General features: G+C 42.6%; 2 protein-coding genes across 2 annotated transcripts; both read left to right on the top strand.

Annotated features, from left to right (window-relative positions):
- Positions 1 to 935: 935 nt before the first annotated feature.
- On the top strand, positions 936 to 6,953 carry SRD5A3 (steroid 5 alpha-reductase 3; the record flags this gene model as incomplete). The annotated part of the gene is made up of 5 exons (XM_081999029.1): positions 936 to 1,207; positions 4,031 to 4,186; positions 4,608 to 4,798; positions 6,058 to 6,180; positions 6,694 to 6,953. Exons 1-5 carry the CDS (start codon positions 996 to 998, stop codon positions 6,951 to 6,953), a joined length of 942 nt encoding a protein of 313 aa, XP_081855155.1. The 5' UTR covers positions 936 to 995.
- Positions 6,954 to 8,993: 2,040 nt separating this feature from the next.
- Positions 8,994 to 19,535, top strand: TMEM165 (transmembrane protein 165; the record flags this gene model as incomplete). The annotated part of the gene is made up of 6 exons (XM_081998770.1): positions 8,994 to 9,161; positions 10,652 to 10,877; positions 13,458 to 13,633; positions 14,483 to 14,665; positions 17,521 to 17,626; positions 19,072 to 19,535. 6 exons carry the CDS (start codon positions 8,994 to 8,996, stop codon positions 19,146 to 19,148), a joined length of 936 nt encoding a protein of 311 aa, XP_081854896.1. The 3' UTR covers positions 19,149 to 19,535.
- Positions 19,536 to 21,303: the final 1,768 nt, after the last annotated feature.

Below are 21,303 nucleotides of genomic sequence, written 5' to 3'. Positions count from 1 at the left end.
GACCTGATTTCATGCAGATGTCATCCACACTGGCCATCAAAATTGCCAAGAAAAGCTATTTTAACTTTTAAAAGTTTACTGTTCAGACAAAGGAAGTACCCTTTTTATGGGCCAGATCATTGCTCCCCCTTGCCTTATCTGTCTTGTGACAAGGACCAGCCTGCAGAGACAAAGCTGCAGCACGTCTGCTTCGTGTTGCAGAGAGGAGCTGAGGCTGAAAAGGAAGAGGTAAGTCTGCCATGCTTCAGAGAGACATGCTGCAAGAGCGGACAGCCTCCAGCCGTAAGGAACGTGCGGCACAAGAGGACACGGTGCCTCAAGTCAGGTCCTGCAGAAGCACATTGCTGCTGTGACCCACGGGCGGTCGTGGGGGACTGTCGTGCTGTCACTGTTTGCAAAGCAGACGTGGCCGCTCCCTGCTTACACACGGCCTGCTCTGCCCAAGCCAGTCACCGCGGCAGCACTTTCGAAATGTGGCTGTGTGGGACGCAGAAATATGCACCTGCCCGCGTCCACCCGGGGACAAGGGCGGCCATGGCAGCGCGGCTGCTGCCTGAGCTCCCCAGGGTGCCAGGCTGGAGCTACCAACCTATGTTTTAGGAAAAAAAAGTGAACTCCGATTATTTTTTCTAAAGCAATGTTATTGATGTCATGAGTGCTTAAGCTTAGCATGTGCTGCTTTGCAGGATTCACTCACAGGATGGATTAATGCAGTCATAAATGCATGCTCAAAACAATTTAGGCAGGCCTTATATTTCTGTAAGAGATTCCCCCTCCGCCCCTTTTGGGAGCCAGCTGCAGGGACTTAAGCGCAGCGACCACGACTCCTCCATTCCCCCAGACCTCTCACTCCCCCACGATCCGGTCAGGCCAGCCCCGCTTTTCCCGAGGGCGGGAAAAGGAAAGGGAAGCTCCGCCACCAGGCCCCAGCCGCCCTCCGCGGCGGTGGGCGGAGCGGGGCGGGCCGGGGCCGGGGCCGGGGCCATGCCGGCGCCATGCCGACGGTGCTGGGCGCCGCCTGGGCCCTGCTGGCCGCCGCTTTCCTGGCGGCTCTGCTGCTGCTGCAGCTGCTGCGGTGGCGGGCCCCGGCCCCGCGGCCCGTCGCCGTCGTCTCCGTCCTCTTCCAGGATCTCATCCGCTACGGGAAGACGAAGCGCGGCTGCGGGCAGCGCCCGGCCTGGCTGCGCCTCCTCCAGGTGCCCAAGAGGTGAGGGGGCGGCTGGAAGGGGTGCGGGTCTCCGCTCCAGGCAGTTACCTGCCGCCATTTCTCTCACCTGAATGCTGCATGCCTTATGCCACAGTAGCGTAGGGATAACTATATATGCATTTCAGTTAATTCAACTGAAGGTGTAGAAAATAAATAGCATATCCAGATAGCATTGTGTATTTTTATGGAGCTGGTCGCTGGTCTCTCTCTCTCTCTTTTTTTTTTTTAAAGTTTTATTCTGTTTTTACAGATGCTCTACAGGAGCATAGAGACTGCGATCGTACAGAGTCCACGTGTTCCAAATTGGAACAGAAGCCAAGTCCCTTGAATCCCAGTCCCATGCAGTATCTGCAAAACAAGCCTTCCTGCAAGACTGAGGTCGGGGACCTGGGAATGTGGACTCCTGAGTGTAACTGTGACTGTGCAGATATACTGTCGGTTTACTCTCTTAAACTGATTCTCAGTCGTCATCTTCTTTCTTCAAGACTTCTTTTTAAAATAGGTTAACATAACTGTCTGGACCCTGTGTGAACAGTCTCTAGTAAGGCAAAAGAACTGCTACATTACTCAAATACACCTCTTAATAGATATTTAATAGGAGAAAGAGAAAAAAACCTACAGCTTTCTATACATTACTGGGATCTCATAGTTTTTGATCAGTTGAGACTTGTGAGTAGAGCTAGCCTTTGACTTGAACATGACAGGATCTTGCAAGGCCAGCAGGACAGGACTGGGAGGCTACTTAACTCGGAAATCCAGTTGCCCTAATGTAACGATCTTGTTATCACTGACACATTTGGCATACGTAACTTTCAAACCAAATGTTAAAAAAAGTTTTGTGACGGAGCATATTATTCATGCAAAGGTTATAATGTAGTATCTTGGTTATCAGGCTTCTGGTTACAGGAAATGTACAGGGATGCATTTAAGCTCGGTCGTATCCTCAGTGAAAATAAGTGCTTGTAAAAACTTTGTGTTTAATTGCAGCGCATTGCCAAGTGCCACATTCTTGAAGTAGGTTCTCATCTGAGTTGACCTTTCTCCAACAGAAGTTTCCCACCACTTAGGGAAGATGGTGTCTGAAGAACGTGACTTTTTCAGGGAATTGGTTTTGAGCTCTCAACATCTACAAAGTGGTTCCGTTACTTGAGTAGTGAACATGTAACCCTGCTAGCTGAAAGAATAGAGTAGATCCTGAAGGTCGCTGTTGAGGCATTTTCTATTTCCATTCATCTGCATCTTGTTTCCAAACAAGCATTGTATTTTCACTAACCTGGGCTTGTTTTTAACTTTGCCATTCCATCATGTCAAAAGTTATGATTCATTTTGGGTTGGTTTGGCAAATACTGAATATTGCAGTCCTTAAGGGATGATCCATACTTACTGCAGTGCTGGATTGCTCTGTAGGTCACATACATACCCTGTGAGCTTTCAGCAATCCCAGTTACACTGGGGATGTATCTGCTAGGCTGGCAGGGCTTGTTTGTGTGTGGGTAGCAAAAAGCAATGTGTGTGGAGAAAGTTCTCTGGTGAGTGATGGGACAGAAGTCTACTGAGTAACGGGACAGCTGGGAAAGAACTTGAAACTTGGAGGTAGTGATGAGGTTTTTATCAATATACAAGTTCTATTTGTCTTCTGTGCAGAAAATGAGGGAGAGGGGCTAAATTTTACCTCTGCTGTTGCAAATCAGCAGAGCAAATGTTGCTGTCTCTGCTTGGTAGGGGAAGGAACAGAGAAGGTTCCCCCCTGCTTGAAGGGACTACCAACCCCTAATGGGCAAGGCACACTGGAGTGTGCAGGGATGCTTGCTCCCTCTGTGGTTCTGACTTGGCTTCTGTATTGCTGTTGGGAGATACCTGAGCTGCTTGGGGAGGGGATCACTAGTCATTGCATGTTCCACAAAAATACAGTCTTCTCTGACTATACAATTACATCCTAGTTTTGTACCGATAGTTAAATTGTCAAGACAAGGCCATCAGCATCTTCCCATGGTAAATATTTCATCTTTTTGGAAGTGTTTCCAGAGGTCCTGATTTCTATTCATAGCCAGGAGGACTTTTAGTTTTAAAAGCAAAAGGAAATATTGGATTTCACCTAGTTTGAGCTGGATATCGTAGGCTGTTTACCTGTCTTGACTGTAATGTCTTGTATTTCAATAATGCATAATGTGCTTTTATAAGTGCATTATGATGTTGGGGGATTCTTTGTTTTCTTCAAACAAACATATGGTTTCGCCTTGTAATCACCTAGTGGTATTGGTGGTCTCTCCTTTTTTCTATATGATTGTTGCAGACCTTGAATTTGCAGAGGGGCAAGACATTTTTGTGTACAGCTGAGTAATTACTTCTGGGTGACTTTTACCATCTGCATTTGTCATTTATGAACTTTAACACATCATGTAATGCATCCACTAAAACTGGGGAAAGTGGGAGTGCTGCGAGGCACAACAGCCTGGAAATGCCCAGAAAATTAAATCAGATGTTTCTTTCAGTGGTGTGAATTACAAAGAAGAAGTTGTGCACATCATGATTAGTTGTAAGCATTCAGGAATACCTTTTCAATGTGCCATTTACACTTTCTCCTCTAGTGCAGGTACAGTTAGCAAGGTAAGCTAAGTTAGAGGTTATTCTAGGCAGCATTTTGCTGGGGGAAGAACGCATTGGGATTATTCCTGCTTAGTACTACTGGAGTCCTGAGTTCTCTGCTAGTTGATGTGGGGACCAAAAGGGAATATACTTACCATCAGGCAAGCATGGCCTGCAGCTACGTTTCCAACTAAGGAATGATGAGAACATTAATGAAGACCCTTTTTGTTCCCACAGGTGGTTTACTCACTTTTATGTGGTTTCTGTGCTCTGGAATGGCTTTCTGTTGATCTGGCTTTTCCAAGCTGAGTTCCTCAGAGGGTCACTCCCATCATGGATTCAGCACATACACCGTGTTCTTGGCAGAGATTCTCAGAGTGAGGACACAGGCAAGTATTCCAGCTACTATGAAGCAGACATATAAATATTAGAAAGCTGCACTACCTTCCTGTGCTGAGTTTGTATTCTTCAAGTGGTACTTCACCAGCTGCTTTTAAACTAGGCTCCAGGTGACATCCCTGGAATACCAAGTACCTTTGTCATTATTCAAAGTAGAAGTCATTCTAATTTATGGATGTGATGACTTTCAGCAGTCTGTTTAGCAGAAAGGGCCATTAGCACCTTCTAGAAGTAATCTTGCTGTGGTCAGCAGTGCCTCAAGTGTACAAATATTTTTCCCTGGTGCTCAGTTAATTAAAAATGAGGGTAAGATTTTGCTGTGGGGAGGGGAAAAAATAGCCTGTTTGAAGGATTGTCTGGGTTGAATTGTTCCAGTCTGTCTCAAAGTTGCTGTTTTTTATCTCCAAGCAGATAGTGAGCACTCCTCTGTGCTTCTGGTTCTCCTGCTACTTTGGCTGCATAGCTGTCGAAGACTTGCAGAATGCCTCTGGACCAGCGTGTTTTCCAGTGGCGTCATTCATATTGTGCAGTATTGCTTCGGACTTGCTTACTACATTGCCATTGGTTCAACTGTGCTATGTCAAGTGCCTGCTAATGTCAGGAACGGTAAGTGCCTGCTTAGCTATTACCAAAGGTGCAGTTGTGCTCCCATTTGTTTCCATTGTGGCAAATGGTTTCATAGGGAGCTGCTTGTGTGAGAAGGGTGTTAACCGATGAGACATAAAAATACTTACTGGTATAGTTCAAAGTAACTACATTTCAGTATATCATACAATCAGCCAGCTTGTACACAAACACAGACACTGACACACACTTTCACGTTAACCGTCACTGTTATTTCCTGAAGGACATCTCACATAGATGCTTTCAGGAACATTACTGACCCGTTTTGCATTGAGATACATATGCTTTATGAAAGACAGTGATAGGTACCAGTTCTCAAATGCTATGCAACCTCAGTTCTCAAACTGGAGTTTGTTTTTTTTGTTGTTGTAAGCTTTCCTGTTAGGTGAGCCTGCAAGGCCATCTTGGCCACCTCCTTTGTTTTCTGCTGAGAACTTGCTGCTGCTCTGCCTTGCATCAATCAGTCTCTTCTTTCCCTCAGTACTGTAATGTCTCCATTAATACAGCAGAAATTATATGACTTGTTTTTGCCAACACATTTCACTGAGTCTCACAACTGAACCGCACAGATGAACGGTGAGCTGGTTGTACCAGTTCTCCCATGATGAATTTTTGTAAGGTGGTCATTACCAAGTATGTAAATTTAGTGAAGTGAATTCCAACCACATCAGCTCCCTATGTGTAGATAAAGCCTTTTTCTTTCTGGATCTTTCTTCTACTTTTCACATCTTGCAGATTCTTAGAGGTGGTGTATTGTCTTGTACATTGGAAATCATCCTTATTACAGTTAACATTTTTCTGAAGGCCTAAATGGTTCACACTGCGCGTGGCATAAATGGTTCACACTGTGCATGTATGTGTGTGTGCGTAGGTGTATGTATGTATCTCACTCACTTTGAACAAGACAAACAACTGTGTACTTATATGTTGACCTGAGCCGTGACAACATCTTTAATTAGGATGATAAGAATTACAAACAGCGTTGAATATTGAGGTCTTAGACTATCAGTTACATATCGGTTGTTTATCATGCTGTACCTCAAGCTACTGGATTAAAAACTAGATACTTTTAGTACAGAGCTGTTAAGGGAAATTAAATACCAGCTGAGCACTTAAATGATGCAGGTTTTAAAAGCATCTTTCAAGGAATTAGACAGTAACATTTTAAAAATGTATACAGTGTTTTGGGATGATGCTTGGGAAGGTATTTACTGGCTGTATATTAATGAAACATATTTCAGGAAAAGAGCTTTCTGTGCAGATCTGCTGGTATCACATTGTAGGAGTTATGATGTACATTTGGGCCTCTCTTCACCAACACAGATGTCTTGTGATTCTAGCTAATCTTAGAAAAAGTAAATCAGGTAAGATGCTTCATTTCTGGCAATGATTTACTTACGTAGTTTTTTCCTGGTTGTTAATAGGCTTCTGTAGTTTCTAATACCTTAAAACATGAGTATTTTTCAGTTCCTGTAGCATGGTGCTCTCTAGAAGACTGGCTGTTTGGAAAAAAGAGATTGGATGGCTGAATGGGGGCAGGGGGGTGTCTGTGTCTGTATATATTGTTTTGTAGAACTTAAAATGAAGGTCTAACTTCTAGTATCCTAACGACAGACACAGGCTAATGCTTAGGACTTGTGCTACTCCTTGGGGACCTCAGTTCTCCATGTGGGCTAAAAATAGATTTCCTTAACTCTGTATTTGCGCAAACAGCCAGAGGTGGCATCTTATTTCATTAAGTGCAAAGCTGCCAGATCAGATGGAGGTGGATGATGATGATAACTTTAATGAGCATGTTGTTCTGTAATTGTGAGTAGAAGAGAAAAGTTTGTTTAATGCCTGTTGTTCTCAACTAATTCCTTTCTGTTTGCTTGCAGGAAAGGTCATAAGTCTAAGCCACAATGTACCTTTCGGAGACTGGTTTGAGAGAGTTTCTTGCCCTCATTATTTTGCAGAGCTCCTCATTTATGTATCTATGGCCATCACGCTTGGGTTTCACAATGTGACATGGTGGTGTGTAGTGTTGTATGTTCTTTTTAACCAGGCACTGGCTGCTGTTTTGTGTCACGAGTTCTATCAGAAAAACTTTAGCTCCTACCCAAAGCATCGAAAAGCATTTATACCATTTGTTTTTTAGCATATTTCTTCTAAAGTATCTTTAGTGCCAACTGGGAAATGTTTTCTATAAGGGAATGAGAGATTCACTGTTTATTAAAACCAAGGTAAAATTGCACATTTTCTCTAATTCTAGCTTCAAAACTCATAATTTTAATGATAATCTCATCCTTGTTACCAATGTATGTAAGGTCTCTGCATATCATACAAGCTTAAAAAAAAAAGTTTACTGAAGACCTTAATTCAAACTGAAGAGATGCTAATTGGCTCTTTTCTGTTTTATAATTATATCTGATGCATAAAACACTTGCTGTTGTGCAGCAAGCCAAAATACATATATGTGAAAACTGTGTAGTGAAAGGAGGCTGCAGGGAATCGTTTGAACTACTGTATTTCATGCCTTGTCTAATATTTAAATATATTTTTTTTCCTTGCCTCTTTTCTTTGAATCACTTCAGAGGGAGGCACATTGTGTATTGTCTTTCTGTGCTTCCCTGTTGATAATTAAAACCATGCCACTGCTTTATGACTGTAAGCACAAAAAACGGTGGAGAAAGCTGCGTTGGAGGAATGACTCATGCTCAGCAGTGGGGATCAACAGACCCATTCTTTGCACTACCTCTTCTGCATCAAAGTCAGTATTCCTTAATGAAAACTCCTTGTTTATCCCTAAACTGGGAAAAATCACGGAAGGTTCTCTGTCTAGAGAGACAGTAGAAGAGAATTTGCAGAAAATTAATGTTCTTGGTTATGGTTCTGTCATCTTTATAGCAGGCTATTGGAATCCCTCATGTGTTAGAGGAGAAGTTATGCAGGATGACACTGGCTTTTAAACAACCTGTGAGACCAGATGTAATGAACTGCCAAGGCAGAGAACACATACACGGAAACGAGTACCTGGCAAGCGTCACAAAGACAGTCTTTACCGGAGAGATGATGTGGCTCAGCACAGGCTGTTTTTTTTGCACTTAACCGTTGAATATTTTGGTCCTTTTCATGATACTGGAGTCAATGATCAGTTTGCGTGATGTAGCATATGGATGCTGGTGTTTCAGTGCGTTTTCTACTTACCTGCATATATTATTTTGTATATGAGAATAATATTTAAATACTGAAGTATATCTAATTAATTATCTAATTAAAAGAGTTTACACCCTTTCTATTTTGTATAATTTTAAAAAATTGACCTATGTATTTGCACAACATGAGCAATTACTTTGCACAAAACATTTTGCCTCTCTTGGCTCTTGCAACCCTCTCTCCACCCACACCTCCATAGCTTCAGTTCACCATGGAACATAAACAACCCTGTCTTGGGACCACACCTTTCTGTATTTTTATGGATTTTTAGTGATTCTCGGAAGGCTCCTTGAGCCTGCCTCCAACCATCTCCTGTTTTACCACTATTCTTGGTCCTGTTAATTGCTTCCCGGGGAGCACATTCCTACTCTTGCCCTGGGGACCATGTTGGGGTGTGCACCCTCTGGGGTCCCCGGGGAGAGCTTCCAGGGGAAGAAAACGTGCCCATGCCGTTTCTATGCAGTGGGTGGGGTTGTGTGGGGTTTTTTTTTTTTTTGGCCTTCTTACGCAGCCGTTTTGCTTTCCGTCCCTCAGCGCCCTTTCCCTGCCCGGAGGCAACTCCGAACGGAGGAGGGACACGCTTCGACTCGCCCGCTCACCCGGGAAAGCTGCACAGCCGCCCCCGCCCCAACCCCTCTCGACGCCGGGAGCCGGAGGAGGGGTTAGAAATCAGCGCCCGGATCCCATCCCGACCGTGCCGGGACTCGCCGGGGCTCCGGACCGCCGCCGGCTACCCCGGCCCATTCTGGCGGGGGGGAGTGCGCCCCGTCCGTCAGCGGCACCGGCAGCCAATCGGCGTGAGGCGGCTCCGCCCCCTCGGGCCGAGCCGTTGCAGGAAGCGGTTGAGGGACGGTTGCGGGGCCGCGCGGCTGGGCTGCTGCGGGCAAGGAGATGACACGGCGCCTTTAAGAGGGGCCTCGCGCCTTGCCACCGTCGTCCTTCCCCCCCCCGCACCGGTCCCTCACCACCGCGCTCGGCCGCCATGGGTTCCTCGCCGCCGCCGCTCCCGCGGGCCGCCGCGCTGCTGCTGGTGGCTTCGCTGCTGTTGGCGGCCCCGGTGGGGCTGCGTGCCGCTCCGGAGGAAGAGCCTGGCAGGAAGAAGGAGCTACCGCCACCACCGGCGGTGCAGGGGGTCGAACCGCGGGCTGAGGTGAGGCGAGGCGGGGCTGTGCCGTCCCATCCCGTGCCGGCTGCCTGCACAATTTCCCCCCCGCCTTCGGCCGGGCCGCGGGAGCGGGAGAGGCCCGGCTGCCCCCCGCGGCAGCTCTCGCCGGTGGGGCGGGCCCGGCCTGCGGGACGCCTCGTCTTTCGGAGGCCATCAGGCTCCTAAATTCCCCTCTTCAGCAGAAAAAAAGGAAGGCTGCATGGCCACCCTGCAGCCTTCCCTTTTTCTGCTAAAAGAGGGGAATTTAGGCCCAACATGAAAAATGGGCTAATGTTTTTTTTTTCCACCAGCTAGATATCTTTGTGTCCCGCTTGCTTGCATGCCGAGGGGGCGAACCAACCTGTCCGGGTCTTCCTCACAGAAGCAGATGAAAGCAGGCTTTGTTGCGACTCAAAACCTGCCGTTTTTTCCTCACTACTTAAGATTAATTTCTTTACGTTAAAACTTTTGTTCTTGGTTAGGGGATTCTAGTGCCGGCTGATCACACAGGGGGATGAAAAAACATATGGCTTGATGTAGCATATAGAGCATGCCAGGTTTTAAATATCAAAACCAAAAATTTGCAGACTGCTAAAGGTGAAAGAACTCTGGGAAGTCACCGTGTATCATATAGAGCATGGAAACTTAAATATCAAACACAAAAACTTACAACACTGGTAAAAATGGAATGCTGGGAAGTCACCATGTTAAAACACGTTGTAATCTGTCTCTGCTGGTAGATGTGCTGAAACAAGCTTTCTTAGCCATCTCTGGTCAAGCATGTGAACATCGACTTTATTGTTTTGGGTCTTGCTTTCGACTATAGATAGCTGAATCTCTGTAAAAGTAAACACTTCAGTGAGTAGGTGAGATCTGGAGTGTGCTGGTCCGGTTTGACCACTGGAAAGTCTTACAGCTAATGTATAACAAACGTAGAGTGTGTACAATAAAAGCTGATGAAAACTTGTGTAAAAATTTAACATGGCTGAGATGCAAAGATTCTGCAAGGGAAGAAATCGATCCTGACAATTTTTGAAGGGACTTTGTATTTCTGCTGAGCTATCCTAGTTGCCCAGTTTTAGTTTGAAGAGTTTAATTCTGAATATTTGTATCAGAAAATTGCTTGTTTGGTCAAGGTCATAAAGTAAATAGCCAACGATTGTGAAGATTGCAATATTAGGGCTGAACTAAAGCAGCTTTCCCCATGTTTTGTTGTAATAGTAGTTTGCATGTTCTGATAATAGTGTGCACACTGCTTTAATAATCAGTGCATGATCTGATCTTTGCGAAGTGCCTAACTAGCAGTTTGAGGTAGGTGGCAGCCAGTAACTAGTAAATTATCATTAACGCTGCGTGAGAGGTGTATACATAAAATGTCACACTAAGCAGTATGATATGACAGGACAAATACAAGGCTTAGTACTTCTGCGAACTAACTATTCAAGCCTAATTAACTAGTGGGTTTTTTGGTTGTTTTTTTTCACCCCCTCTTACAGAAGGGGTCCTCGCCGGTTGCTCCTGTTCACATTGTCAATGAAGAGTCAGCTGACAAGACTAATTTGGGCTTTATTCATGCATTTGTGGCTGCCATATCGGTCATCATCGTATCAGAACTGGGGGATAAGACCTTCTTCATTGCAGCCATCATGGCAATGCGGTACAACCGTTTGACTGTACTGGCTGGTGCTATGCTTGCCTTGGGACTGATGACGTGTTTATCAGGTTAGCGCTCTTTTCTTTTTGTTTCATCTCTTAAAATATGCTGGGTACATATTTATCAATAAATCTTAACTGAAATTAAAATGAAGGTAGTAGCTATATGCAGTTTCCTGTTTTGAGGAGAGTGTGAAGATTTTCCTGGGGACCATGGCTCAGATTGAATATTTAGGATTTTACCTGTAATGAGATGTTTGTGCTCCCTAGACCTCACTACAAGTTTAAGGAAGAGGAATGGGATTGGGAGCCTAAGCACTTCCTTTGATTTTTGCACTACTGGTTTCCTTCTTATTTTTAGCTCCTGTTAAATTAGCATGCCTAAAGAGAATGTGGGAGTGACTTCTTTTTTTCCTCCTAAGGCAAAAGATTCTTAATATGATGACAAATTTCCCTTGTTTGACTTGTATCCCTATATGTGTAGCTGTTTGGATTTGTGCTGGGAGTTGTGTAAGTGGAAGATGATGTTCTGCTGTGATCCCTTTGGGATGGGTGGTAGCGACAGAGCCAAGAGCTGGGGAGGGAGTGAGGTGTCAGGTAGCAATGGAGGAACCTGTAGCTGTGGGTGCTTACGTAGCCGTGATCATAAAATGGAGCAGCCTTCAGGTAAATCAGATACAGCATAAATTTTGTTGTAGGTGTGCTCATTTTTAACCATGACCATTTCATAAATAATTGAAATGGTGTTCATTGGTTTATGTACACTGGAGACAGCTGATTGGCTTCAGGCTTCTTGGTGAGTGTTTCTATGAACGGTGTTTGGATGTGTAGCTATTGCTATGTATTGTTGCAATTACTATTGCAGTCTTGGAGCAGTTTCCATTTGTGCTGTGTGTAATGATAGCATTGTATGCGTTTCTTCGATTATTCGCTTAATATAACAGTCTTTGCTTCTTCCACTTCTGCACTGCTTGCTTCATTTAACATTATTTAGTAGTGTATGTGATGCACTATTCTGTAAATCTTGCACTCTCTTTTCTCCTGCTTATTACGGCTGTCCCATTTTCTATGCTAAGTTTTTCTTCAAATCTTTCTTGATGCTTTTTCATAAAAGCTTTCTTTTCTGCTTTATCCCCACGTTTAGGGCTTCCCAACTATTTCTTCCTTTGCAGACAGGAGCTTTTTTTTTTTTCCTTCCTTCTCCCTTCTCTCCACTGCCCTTGTTTTATACAAGCTGTGTCTGGAGATTCCTGGAGTTTTTGCACACCTTTGATTTCATGAAAATGTGCTCACTTAAACTTACTGGCTCCAGCTAATCATTACTTGGGGTGTTTTTTCAAGCTGTGCTTAGAGACAGTTCTACCCTTCTGACAAAATAAGCTGCTTATTATTCTGATAATACTAATCATAACTAATATTATGACTATTTAATTATTTCTATGCTTGTATATGCAAGTAATGCTAAAAAAATTCTATTTTTGTATTGTTTCTTGCATTGCTTTAGTATGTTCGGTCTTTAAAAAAAGTTTAGTTTAACTCCTTTTTTTATTTAGCTGTGCAGCTAATACTGTTATTCATATACGTATGTGCCGTGTTTTCTAATAGTACAGCCTGATTCATTTTGGTCTCATAGTCTTACTTTTGTAGTGGTAGTGTGGATTAATTTCCACATTATGTAGTAACTTCTGAGTGCATTTTTCAACTAAGAAAGTGCGTGCAAGAAAACATACACAGTAATATGCTTCCTCTTAGGTAATTGCATGTGGAGTAAAACCACAGAAACAGTTGTGAGTGCATGGTCCAAGAAGCCTTGAATGTTAGGTGTGGAGTTTTAATTTTCTGTCATTTATACAGGCCTTTTTTCTCCAAAAATGCTAACTAGTCTTACTTTGTCCTAGATATGTATTTCCTCTTCTTTGAGAGCTAGTTTTGGCTCAGTTTGATTGCTTTTGATACCCATAAAAGTAGATACATTGTGGAGGTAGCTTTTTGGCTCTGAGTGGGCTCAGTGCTTGTAAATTAAAAGCAGATCAAAGTTGGTCACATTGTGTGTTTTGGGGAGTGTGGGAGAGAAGGGAGTAGTAATGTGCAGGTATTTGCACTTGGCAAAAGAAGACAGACACGGATTCATGCAGCTGGATGATTTGTGGGTATGTCTAGTAGATTTAACTTGCAGAAAATCTTACTCTAACTTTATCTGATAAATGCAATTATTGGAGAGAGATGCTCTTCAACATGTAGTCATATGTAAAAATGGAATTAACTGGTATACACTGTGACTAATCTAATGTGATTACAGATGATAGTTTCATGGCATGCTTGGAGAAAGGCAGGACTGGGTTAGTCCTTGATGGGAAAGATAATGTTGGTTTGACTGGCTCTTGGGAATAGCAGCACATCAGCTTTGCCTAGTGTGCCTTGTCTGCGTGTTAATAGACTTAAAGTCTCTGGTATGACCAGTAATGGTTGGAGTTTCTAGAGTGTTTTTATCTTGCAAAAATAAAAAAAGCCACAAAATTATGTAAAACTAACAAAACATGCCATATTTATTCATCAGTGGATATTTGAATCGCAGACTTTAGATATGGGGAAAACAATGATGATCCTCATGCTTATTTTTTTTAAATGACATACTTGTTTTCTTTTCAGTTTTATTTGGCTATGCCACCACAGTTATTCCTCGTGTGTACACATACTATGTGTCAACGGCACTGTTTGCAATTTTTGGCATCCGAATGCTTCGGGAAGGCTTGAAAATGAGTCCAGATGAGGGTCAGGAAGAGCTGGAGGAAGTTCAAGCAGAAATTAAAAAAAAAGATGAGGAAGTAAGTCATGAACTTTCTGTGAATTATGGCTGACGAAATAGTTACAGCTGTGAAGCTGCAGAATGGCTCTGTGATGTTTGGGGTGTTCAACTGTGTCTGTGTCTGATAATCTGACACAGAAAACGTTTGGCAAATGGGACAGAAGTGGCCCCTGGAGGCTGTTTCAACAGGTGATTCCAGTTCTGTGGCAAGCCTGTCTTCTCAGGAAAAAGGGACTTTCTCAATAGAGTCAGTTTTTTGGTGTGTTTTTTTTTTTTTAAGGCATTACTAGCAGAGAGGACATCAACAGTTTACTCTTGCCTCTCCTTTTATTTCTTTTTATGGTCAGGAAGAATAATGCTGAGGTTTTTGGTGTTGCAGCAGAGGTCTTTTGTTGTAATAACTTTCTAAATACACTGGTCCGCTTCTAAGGAATAGTGTGGAGTATTAATCTTATTTCTTTCATGAATCTTTTTCCTTGTTAGTTTTATGAAATCCTAATTTGAGAGGGGGATCCCTGCTTTAAAAATAGGAGGAAATCTGTGGTTAGAAACCAGATGTCATTACTAAAACTGCTGCATAAGTGCAAGCAGTACAAGATGGACAGTAACTGGAGGTTAGAGGTAATTACAAGTATGTATATATGTGCATGTGTATAAACACACGTTTGTATGCATATATGTAGCTAGCTTTTTAAAATGGTGTCTAATATAAATAATACATTGATAATGCAGCAATCAGTGGCTAGTAACATTCCAGATACTAAATGGCTAGCTTTACAGTTTAAGTATTTCATTTGGGTTGTTTAGATGACATTTCTAATCTTATGGTTGTTTGGTTCCACCCCCCCACCCCCCTTATTCTCCACAGCTTCAGAGAACTAAACTGTTAAATGGGCCGGGAGATGTGGAATCGGGGCCAGGCACCACTGTACCTCAGAAGAAATGGCTACATTTTATTTCTCCAATCTTTGTTCAAGCTTTTACTTTAACGTTTTTAGCAGAATGGGGTGATCGTTCCCAATTAACAACCATAGTCTTGGCTGCCAGAGAGGTGAGTGTTGCAGAATGCCCGCTGTTCTTTTGCCCTCTTTGGGTTGCCTGCAGAGAAGTGGGAGAGACAAAATACTTTTGCAGGAGGTATCAGATTCACACCCGCTGCCTTGCTGTGCCTTACTTAATGTTACAGCTGTGCTGAGACCTGAAAAGAAGTGCACTGAAGTTCTGTGTATTATTAAAACTATTGTTACATGATTGGGACTGCACAGGCATTTCTGGAAATAGTTGTTTTATATCATGCATCTGAATACAATTGTTTCTGTTGAAGTGTTGAGAGATGTTACAGAACCTCTTTTTCTTTGATCTGTGTGGTCATACAGTTTTAACATAGTAGGTTTAAAGAGAAACCTTCATCCCAGCAAACCTAAAGCTGTTAAGAAGATAACCTCTTTTAAGAAATCTAAGTGAATATGGTACACTGTATAGAACTAAAATCTGAACTGCTGTACAGTAAGCAATACTGTAAATGAAACTATATTCAGCATGATGATTGGAAAGTATATAACTATTATATTTAAAGGAAGATTAAGGCTTATAGTCAACCTTTTAATAAACATAAGTAGCTTGCCTGTGCTTTCTCATACATTGAGATAATTTACAGTTTTTCCCTAGGACTCATGCTTCATTCAGTGCCCTTTCAGACCTTCCCTAGGGATACAGCAGGGCGGTGTAATGAAGGAGGCTATAATCTGTATGAACCTCTTGTCTTTATTACAGCACAGGGAAGGCGCTTAGAGCTAGCGAGGCAGGGAACAGCAGGACAAGAGGATGATCTCATTGTTCAGGCAGTTACATGCCATCTTGGAAAACAAGGAGTTATTACTGCCTCTGCCCAAGTTTTTATATGGTGCTAGGCAAGTTGCTTAAGCCCATCTTTTCACTGGTGTTGGTTGACTCCTGGTTTGCATTTTCTGAGTGTCCCCTTAGGAAGTGTCCATCCGACTCTGCCATCTGATCTGCGAAGTGCTGAGTATTGCAACTACAGGCTGTGGATGTTGTGCCCTTAGCTTGTGAAGTGTTTGTATAAGTGCTACAAAAATGAATACTACAAAAAATGAATTGAAGATATCTTGATCTTGGCTTTCAAAATCAGTGAATGATTATGATCTGCATCTCTCAATTTTATCTGTGGGATTCTTTTATACCCCTTTGTTTCATAATACAGTCAGATAAATGCGTGTTTGTGAAGTACTAAGATATATAGCAGGCGTACTACAGAAGTGCTTATGAGGAAAGAAATTATCTTTATACAGAGATTTGAGTACTGTAGTAAGTCAGCTGGGACTATACATTCTTCAATGAAAAGAAAACGAAATACTACGTGACTGGTCGTGAAGTGAGTAGCGTTCATCTTGTCACAACAAATAGGGCTCCTTTAGAAGGAAAAAAAGGTGATAATTTGGCTGTCTTGGTACGTGCACCAGGGGATCGAGTTAAGCCTGTCAACCTAATCCTGACAACAGTCCTTAAGAACTTGATTTTTACAACTTAATATTTTACTGTGTATAAGCATTGTTCATCTGTTTAAGGAAACAGAAAAGGAAACTCCATAGGGTCCTGCTAGACTGGCTTTGCCTCGGCTGCTGCGTCTGAGCACTTCTGCTCCTGGAGATGCGATGCTGAGGGAAACGTAACTTGTTACCCTCCAGGAAGAGCTCTAGGGAATGGGGTGGGCCCTCTGCCAGTGGGGACTGTACAGGTAACTGCTGACAGCAGGGAAACAGGGATTTCCAGGAACTTTGGGTCCTGTTCCCAACCCTGGAGGCAGTGAGGCTGCTGGGACAGCCCTGCTTCCAACCTGCGCTTCGTGGTGGTTTCCTACCTGTCTTCTGCTTGGTGCTCGGCACCTTTTCTCACTGGCATGTGGTTTTGGTTCACTCGGACAGTTGATGTCTGTTTTCTTCGTACTTGATCATTTCCTATAGATAGCTTTGCTGTTTGCCTGTTAGAGATTTCATACATTCCTCATGTGAAGGCAGCAGCTTTTTTTCCCTCTTGGAGCTAAAAGTCTCACTTGAAGATGTGCAGGGGACTCAACTCCTCTCTCCATCATTCATCTTTGTACAGCAGAAAGTCATGCTCCTACCATGCCTTCTTTATCGGTCATTACAAAATTGATTTAAGTTTTTAATGCAGAAGCTTTCTGTTTTACGAGGTGTTCAATGCCTATACTGCCTTAACTGTAATTTGTAAGTAGATCTGAGAAACTTCTTTGTGTAGTAGATTTGCTCACAAATTGAGTAGCTGTTAAGTAGTGATGTGAAAGCTGTTGTTGACAGTAAACTTTGAAAACAGTTTATTATTCTCTGGACTTAAACTCTTTCATATTTCCCTCTTTGGATGGTTGGAGTAGGGGGAGAGTATAGAGCATAAGCTTGTGAAGCTGGACAAAGGAGTCAGAATGATTTAGCTGCTGAAAGCTTTCATTTGCTGTTCATAGATCTATTTTTCTCTTTCTTATTAGGTTGGTGTTCTTCCAGCTGATGCTTATTGTGTTTCTCAACAGCTGCCACCTTCCCTCTAGAGGTTGCTTGATTGTTTAAGTACAGCAGAGTGATTTCTGGATCTATATTTAACTACTTGAAGAGGTTTCTTGGTTGAAACATGCCATACGCTCCTATATTAAGTCAGATTTAGATTGAAGTCTGTCTCGCTAGCTGACGTACACTGTTACTGGTCTTTAAGGCAGTGATGGATAGCAGAGCAGAGGGAACACCAGAGAGTATCTTCTGTGCTTGACAGTGTGCAAACAAGGAGTCAAGGCATTCCTCCTTCATGGCAGGAGGTTGTTGTAGGACTAGTGAGTTTTCAGCTGTGCTGATGTTTCCCTTCTGTTGTTTTTTTCCTCAGGACCCCTATGGTGTGGCGGTAGGAGGAACAGTGGGACATTGCCTGTGCACCGGTTTAGCAGTTATTGGAGGGAGAATGATAGCACAAAAAATTTCTGTTAGGACTGGTAAGTGAAAACTCACTCCAACCAAAAAAAGCATGTTGATGCTGGTAATGTCTGTGTGATGCTGGTAATGTCTGTGGCGTAAATGGCTATGAGGGTTGGGAACAGTGTTTCTAAAAACTTCTGGAAAATCCAAAACTTTTTTTTTTTGACTCTGGGTATTCCATACCATCCCCCAAGCCCCGTAGTCAGCTCCCCTTGTGGTGGGTGGCCCTGTGCAGGGTGTTCCTGAAGGGTTTGGCCTTCATTGAACTTAATGGTTTACTGACTCAGATCTAAGGAATCACAATGGGTATTGTAGCTCCAGGTTTAAAGATGGACACAGGTGAAGCATGTTTTGCTTCACTATTAGCTAGCTTGTAGGAGACCAGAGGAAGGAAATACAGTATTTGGAATAGGCAGTATGTATTGTTTGGCAGTGGGTAATACAAATTCTCTTGAAATTCTGAGTACAGACCTTCAGGTGGGCAAGAGAGCTTCATACTTCCAAGTTATGGCAGCCATACAAAAGCTTTAAAAGCTACTCTGTGTGTGGCAGAAATGTTTTTTTTATCATACCTGCTATCTCCAACAGGAAGTACCAGTAAGGTTACATTGGGTTGGGGTTTCTTTCTGGTTAGGCTGAAGCTTGTTTCAACTGTCCGTCCTGTGATGTAGTGAGATTTTTTGCTCTCAGAAAGGATTCTGTGAAGGTGCTTCCTATAAATGTTCATTCAGAATATTTTTTCTGTAGTTGCAGAGGTTGTGAGGAAAAAACCCCACAACTTCACTGCAAAAAATTAAAATGTGCATTCTGTCTTGTTTGCCAAGGCAATTGATGATGAGGTGCTCATCTAACTATGATTTGAAATGCTCCTAATAAGATCAGTGTGGATCTTTGGCCATAGGAATAACCTTATTAGGTTAGACCAAAGATCCATCTAGCTTCTTAGCTTGTTTAGAGAAGGGCAGAACAGTCCAAATATAGTGGTGCTTTCCTGGCATAGTGTCCCAGCCTCCAGCAGATTGTGGTCATTGCGAGTAGTTCACGTTTTTATACTGTCTCTTTCAGTATAGTTACCTAAACTGTGCAAAAAATGCTAATTATTATGTCGCTCTTAACTGATGGCTTGCTCCGGCATGAGAATATTGTATCTCATTTTCCCCCATACAGCCAAATATTCAACAGCAGGCGTTGACCTCACTTTTACACTACCTAAAGTAATAAGGGTAAAAACAAAGCTTCCTTCTACGGATCAGGATATGTTCTTGTAGGTGCAGTTAGACAGTGGGATGGCATATGGGCATCCTGACACAGAGCTAGAAACAACGTCCACTGTTTGCAGCATAAATTTTAAAGTAAGATTATTTGGGAATCAGACATGAAAAATAAATAAATCTGTAATGTGTCATGGAAGATATTTAAGTTTTAGTGTCTGATTTCTTTTTGGTTTGTTTTTTCTTTTCAGTGACAATCATAGGAGGTGTTGTCTTCTTAGCATTTGCATTTTCTGCACTATTTATAAGTCCAGACTCTGGTTTTTAAAATTTTTCATCACTGCAGAAGAACAAGGATTGTAAGCATCAAGCAGCTATCTTTGTGCATTTTTGTATATAATGTACAGAATTACAGTTAAACAAGCACTGAAGATGAGACACTGAACTTTTTATAGCAAATGATTCATGGGACTGACACATTGATGGACAGCTTCTGCAGTGGAGATCTGCTTATTGTCTGGTTTGTTTACTCTGTGGTGCCTGCTCCCTTGGTGGGATTTGCAGGGTTTTCTTGCTTGCTGGACCCAACTCAGCTGATCTTTGAGAATCCACTCTCATAAGTATTGCAGCTTCCTCTTCTCTTCCTCTGTTACACATGGTCATCCTTTCTGTTTCTGCAAGAGCTGATTTTTAAGGCTTCTTGAAGCAGACGGAGTCTTGTTCCATGTCGCTCAACAGACGGTGTTAAGGAGAAAACTGCTGCCTCCCACCTCCAAGGACTTCGGTTCCAGGGTGTGCCTGAGGCTGGATAATCTAAGCAACAAGAAACCTGGGAGCAGTTCCTATACCATTTAGTGGCTGAGCCACCGACAGAGAATTTTATAAATGTAATTTAGAGGGAAAACTTCTTAATCAGGGATTTTTATCAGGAAATTGATGTGTGGTGATTAACAACCTACCATGTTCAATATGCAATCTGTCTGAGGCTAGTATTATTTGACTTTTTTTTTTTTTATTTTGAAACATTAAAGTATATGGAAAGTAATAAAATGGTCCAACTTGATGTTCCATTCCCAGTGTTGAACAGGAATGGAATTCTTAGATTTAGGTGTGTTCCTATTTTTCTTCTTAGGAATAGAAATGTAATCTGGAAGAGCATTAATAAAACATAGCATCTCCATTTGAGTTATTTTCAGTATTGTTTTCGATGGTTCCTGTAATTCCTGCCACAGAGGTTTACCTAGTGATTATGTACTTAAGGTGAGGAAAGTTTACTATATTTATTTTGCATACTGTTAAAAATGCCAGTTTTAAAGATTTTTTAAAACGTTGATAACCGAAGCTATGTGGGTTGCTGAAATACGTGCTTTTTTTGCGCTTTTCAGGGATTACTTGGGTCCTGAGCTAATGGCTTAAATAAGCCACGCAGAGCAACACTGTAGCAGTCTTGTGAAATAGAAGGTAGGGTTACTAATGCTATGAATCTACCTTACTGAAGCTAAAGCAATAGGGAGCGTTACAGATTTGACCATTCCACATGTAGCTCCCAAACAGAGCAGTCCCTAATTCTTCTCTGAGGTTTTGCTGCCCAGAAAACCACTCAATGCCACACTTTTAAAACACTGAGATGGCAGCAGCGCAATGCCTGTCACGCACGGTGGTATGAGAAGATGCTACCACTTCAGGCTCTGGGTCTGAACGTTCCTGTGTTGGTTTGCTTGTGTAGTTTTTTGTGTTTGTGTTTTCTTTTTGTTTGTTTGAGGTTTTTTTTCCCTTTTGAACCAAACTTTGCAGCCAAAACCTGTAGTCTTTTCTTCCCCACAGCCTGGAAACACGCACTCCATCTGTGCTGCATTTGAGTTCCTGTGTGGAGGGGATTTGTAGCAGAGGTCATATTAAAACAGCACAGGAACAAGGAATCTGAAATAGGGAAGACCCTGAAGTTTTAACTGTTTACTGGACAACTGCTTGTTGTATTGACCAGAAGTGGTGCTGCTGGGCTACAGTATGTCCATGTGTCCTACATAAAGTAACCGTGGTGCCACGGTTCATCCTGCTGAAAATTCCTGCTCAAAACTCATAAAAAAGACAAATAAGTTGGCCATACTCTAATGTAGAAGAGTTCCAAACTTTGTTTGTGCTGCTTAAAGCTGTTTTGATGTGAAAACTATCGGGATCAACATAAAAATGAAGCTATTTAATGTTTGTAGAGGTAAGTGTGAAGTTGCAGAACAAATCTCTGCAACTTCCACACTGAGGTTTTACCATCACAAGCTTATACATGATGCTAAGTACTATTCCCTGGTCATAGTGCTGCATTTGGCTGCTCTCTAATGACAGCTGGGCTGGTAGGAGTTTGTTTGAATAGTGGTTTTGCTTCTTGTTTTTTCTAAAGCACAAACATTGACTTATCCTTGGAAATCTATTCTAAAAGTAGATAGCTCATGAAATTTTAGTAAGGGCTTTGAAAGGTGCTTTAGTAG

The sequence above is a fragment of the Phaethon aethereus genome (genome assembly GCF_964289735.1).
Source record: "Phaethon aethereus genome assembly, chromosome: 4".
NCBI classification, from domain to species: domain Eukaryota; kingdom Metazoa; phylum Chordata; class Aves; order Phaethontiformes; family Phaethontidae; genus Phaethon; species Phaethon aethereus.
Note: the sequence above shows the minus strand (reverse complement) of the source record. Positions and strands in the feature narration are given on the sequence as shown.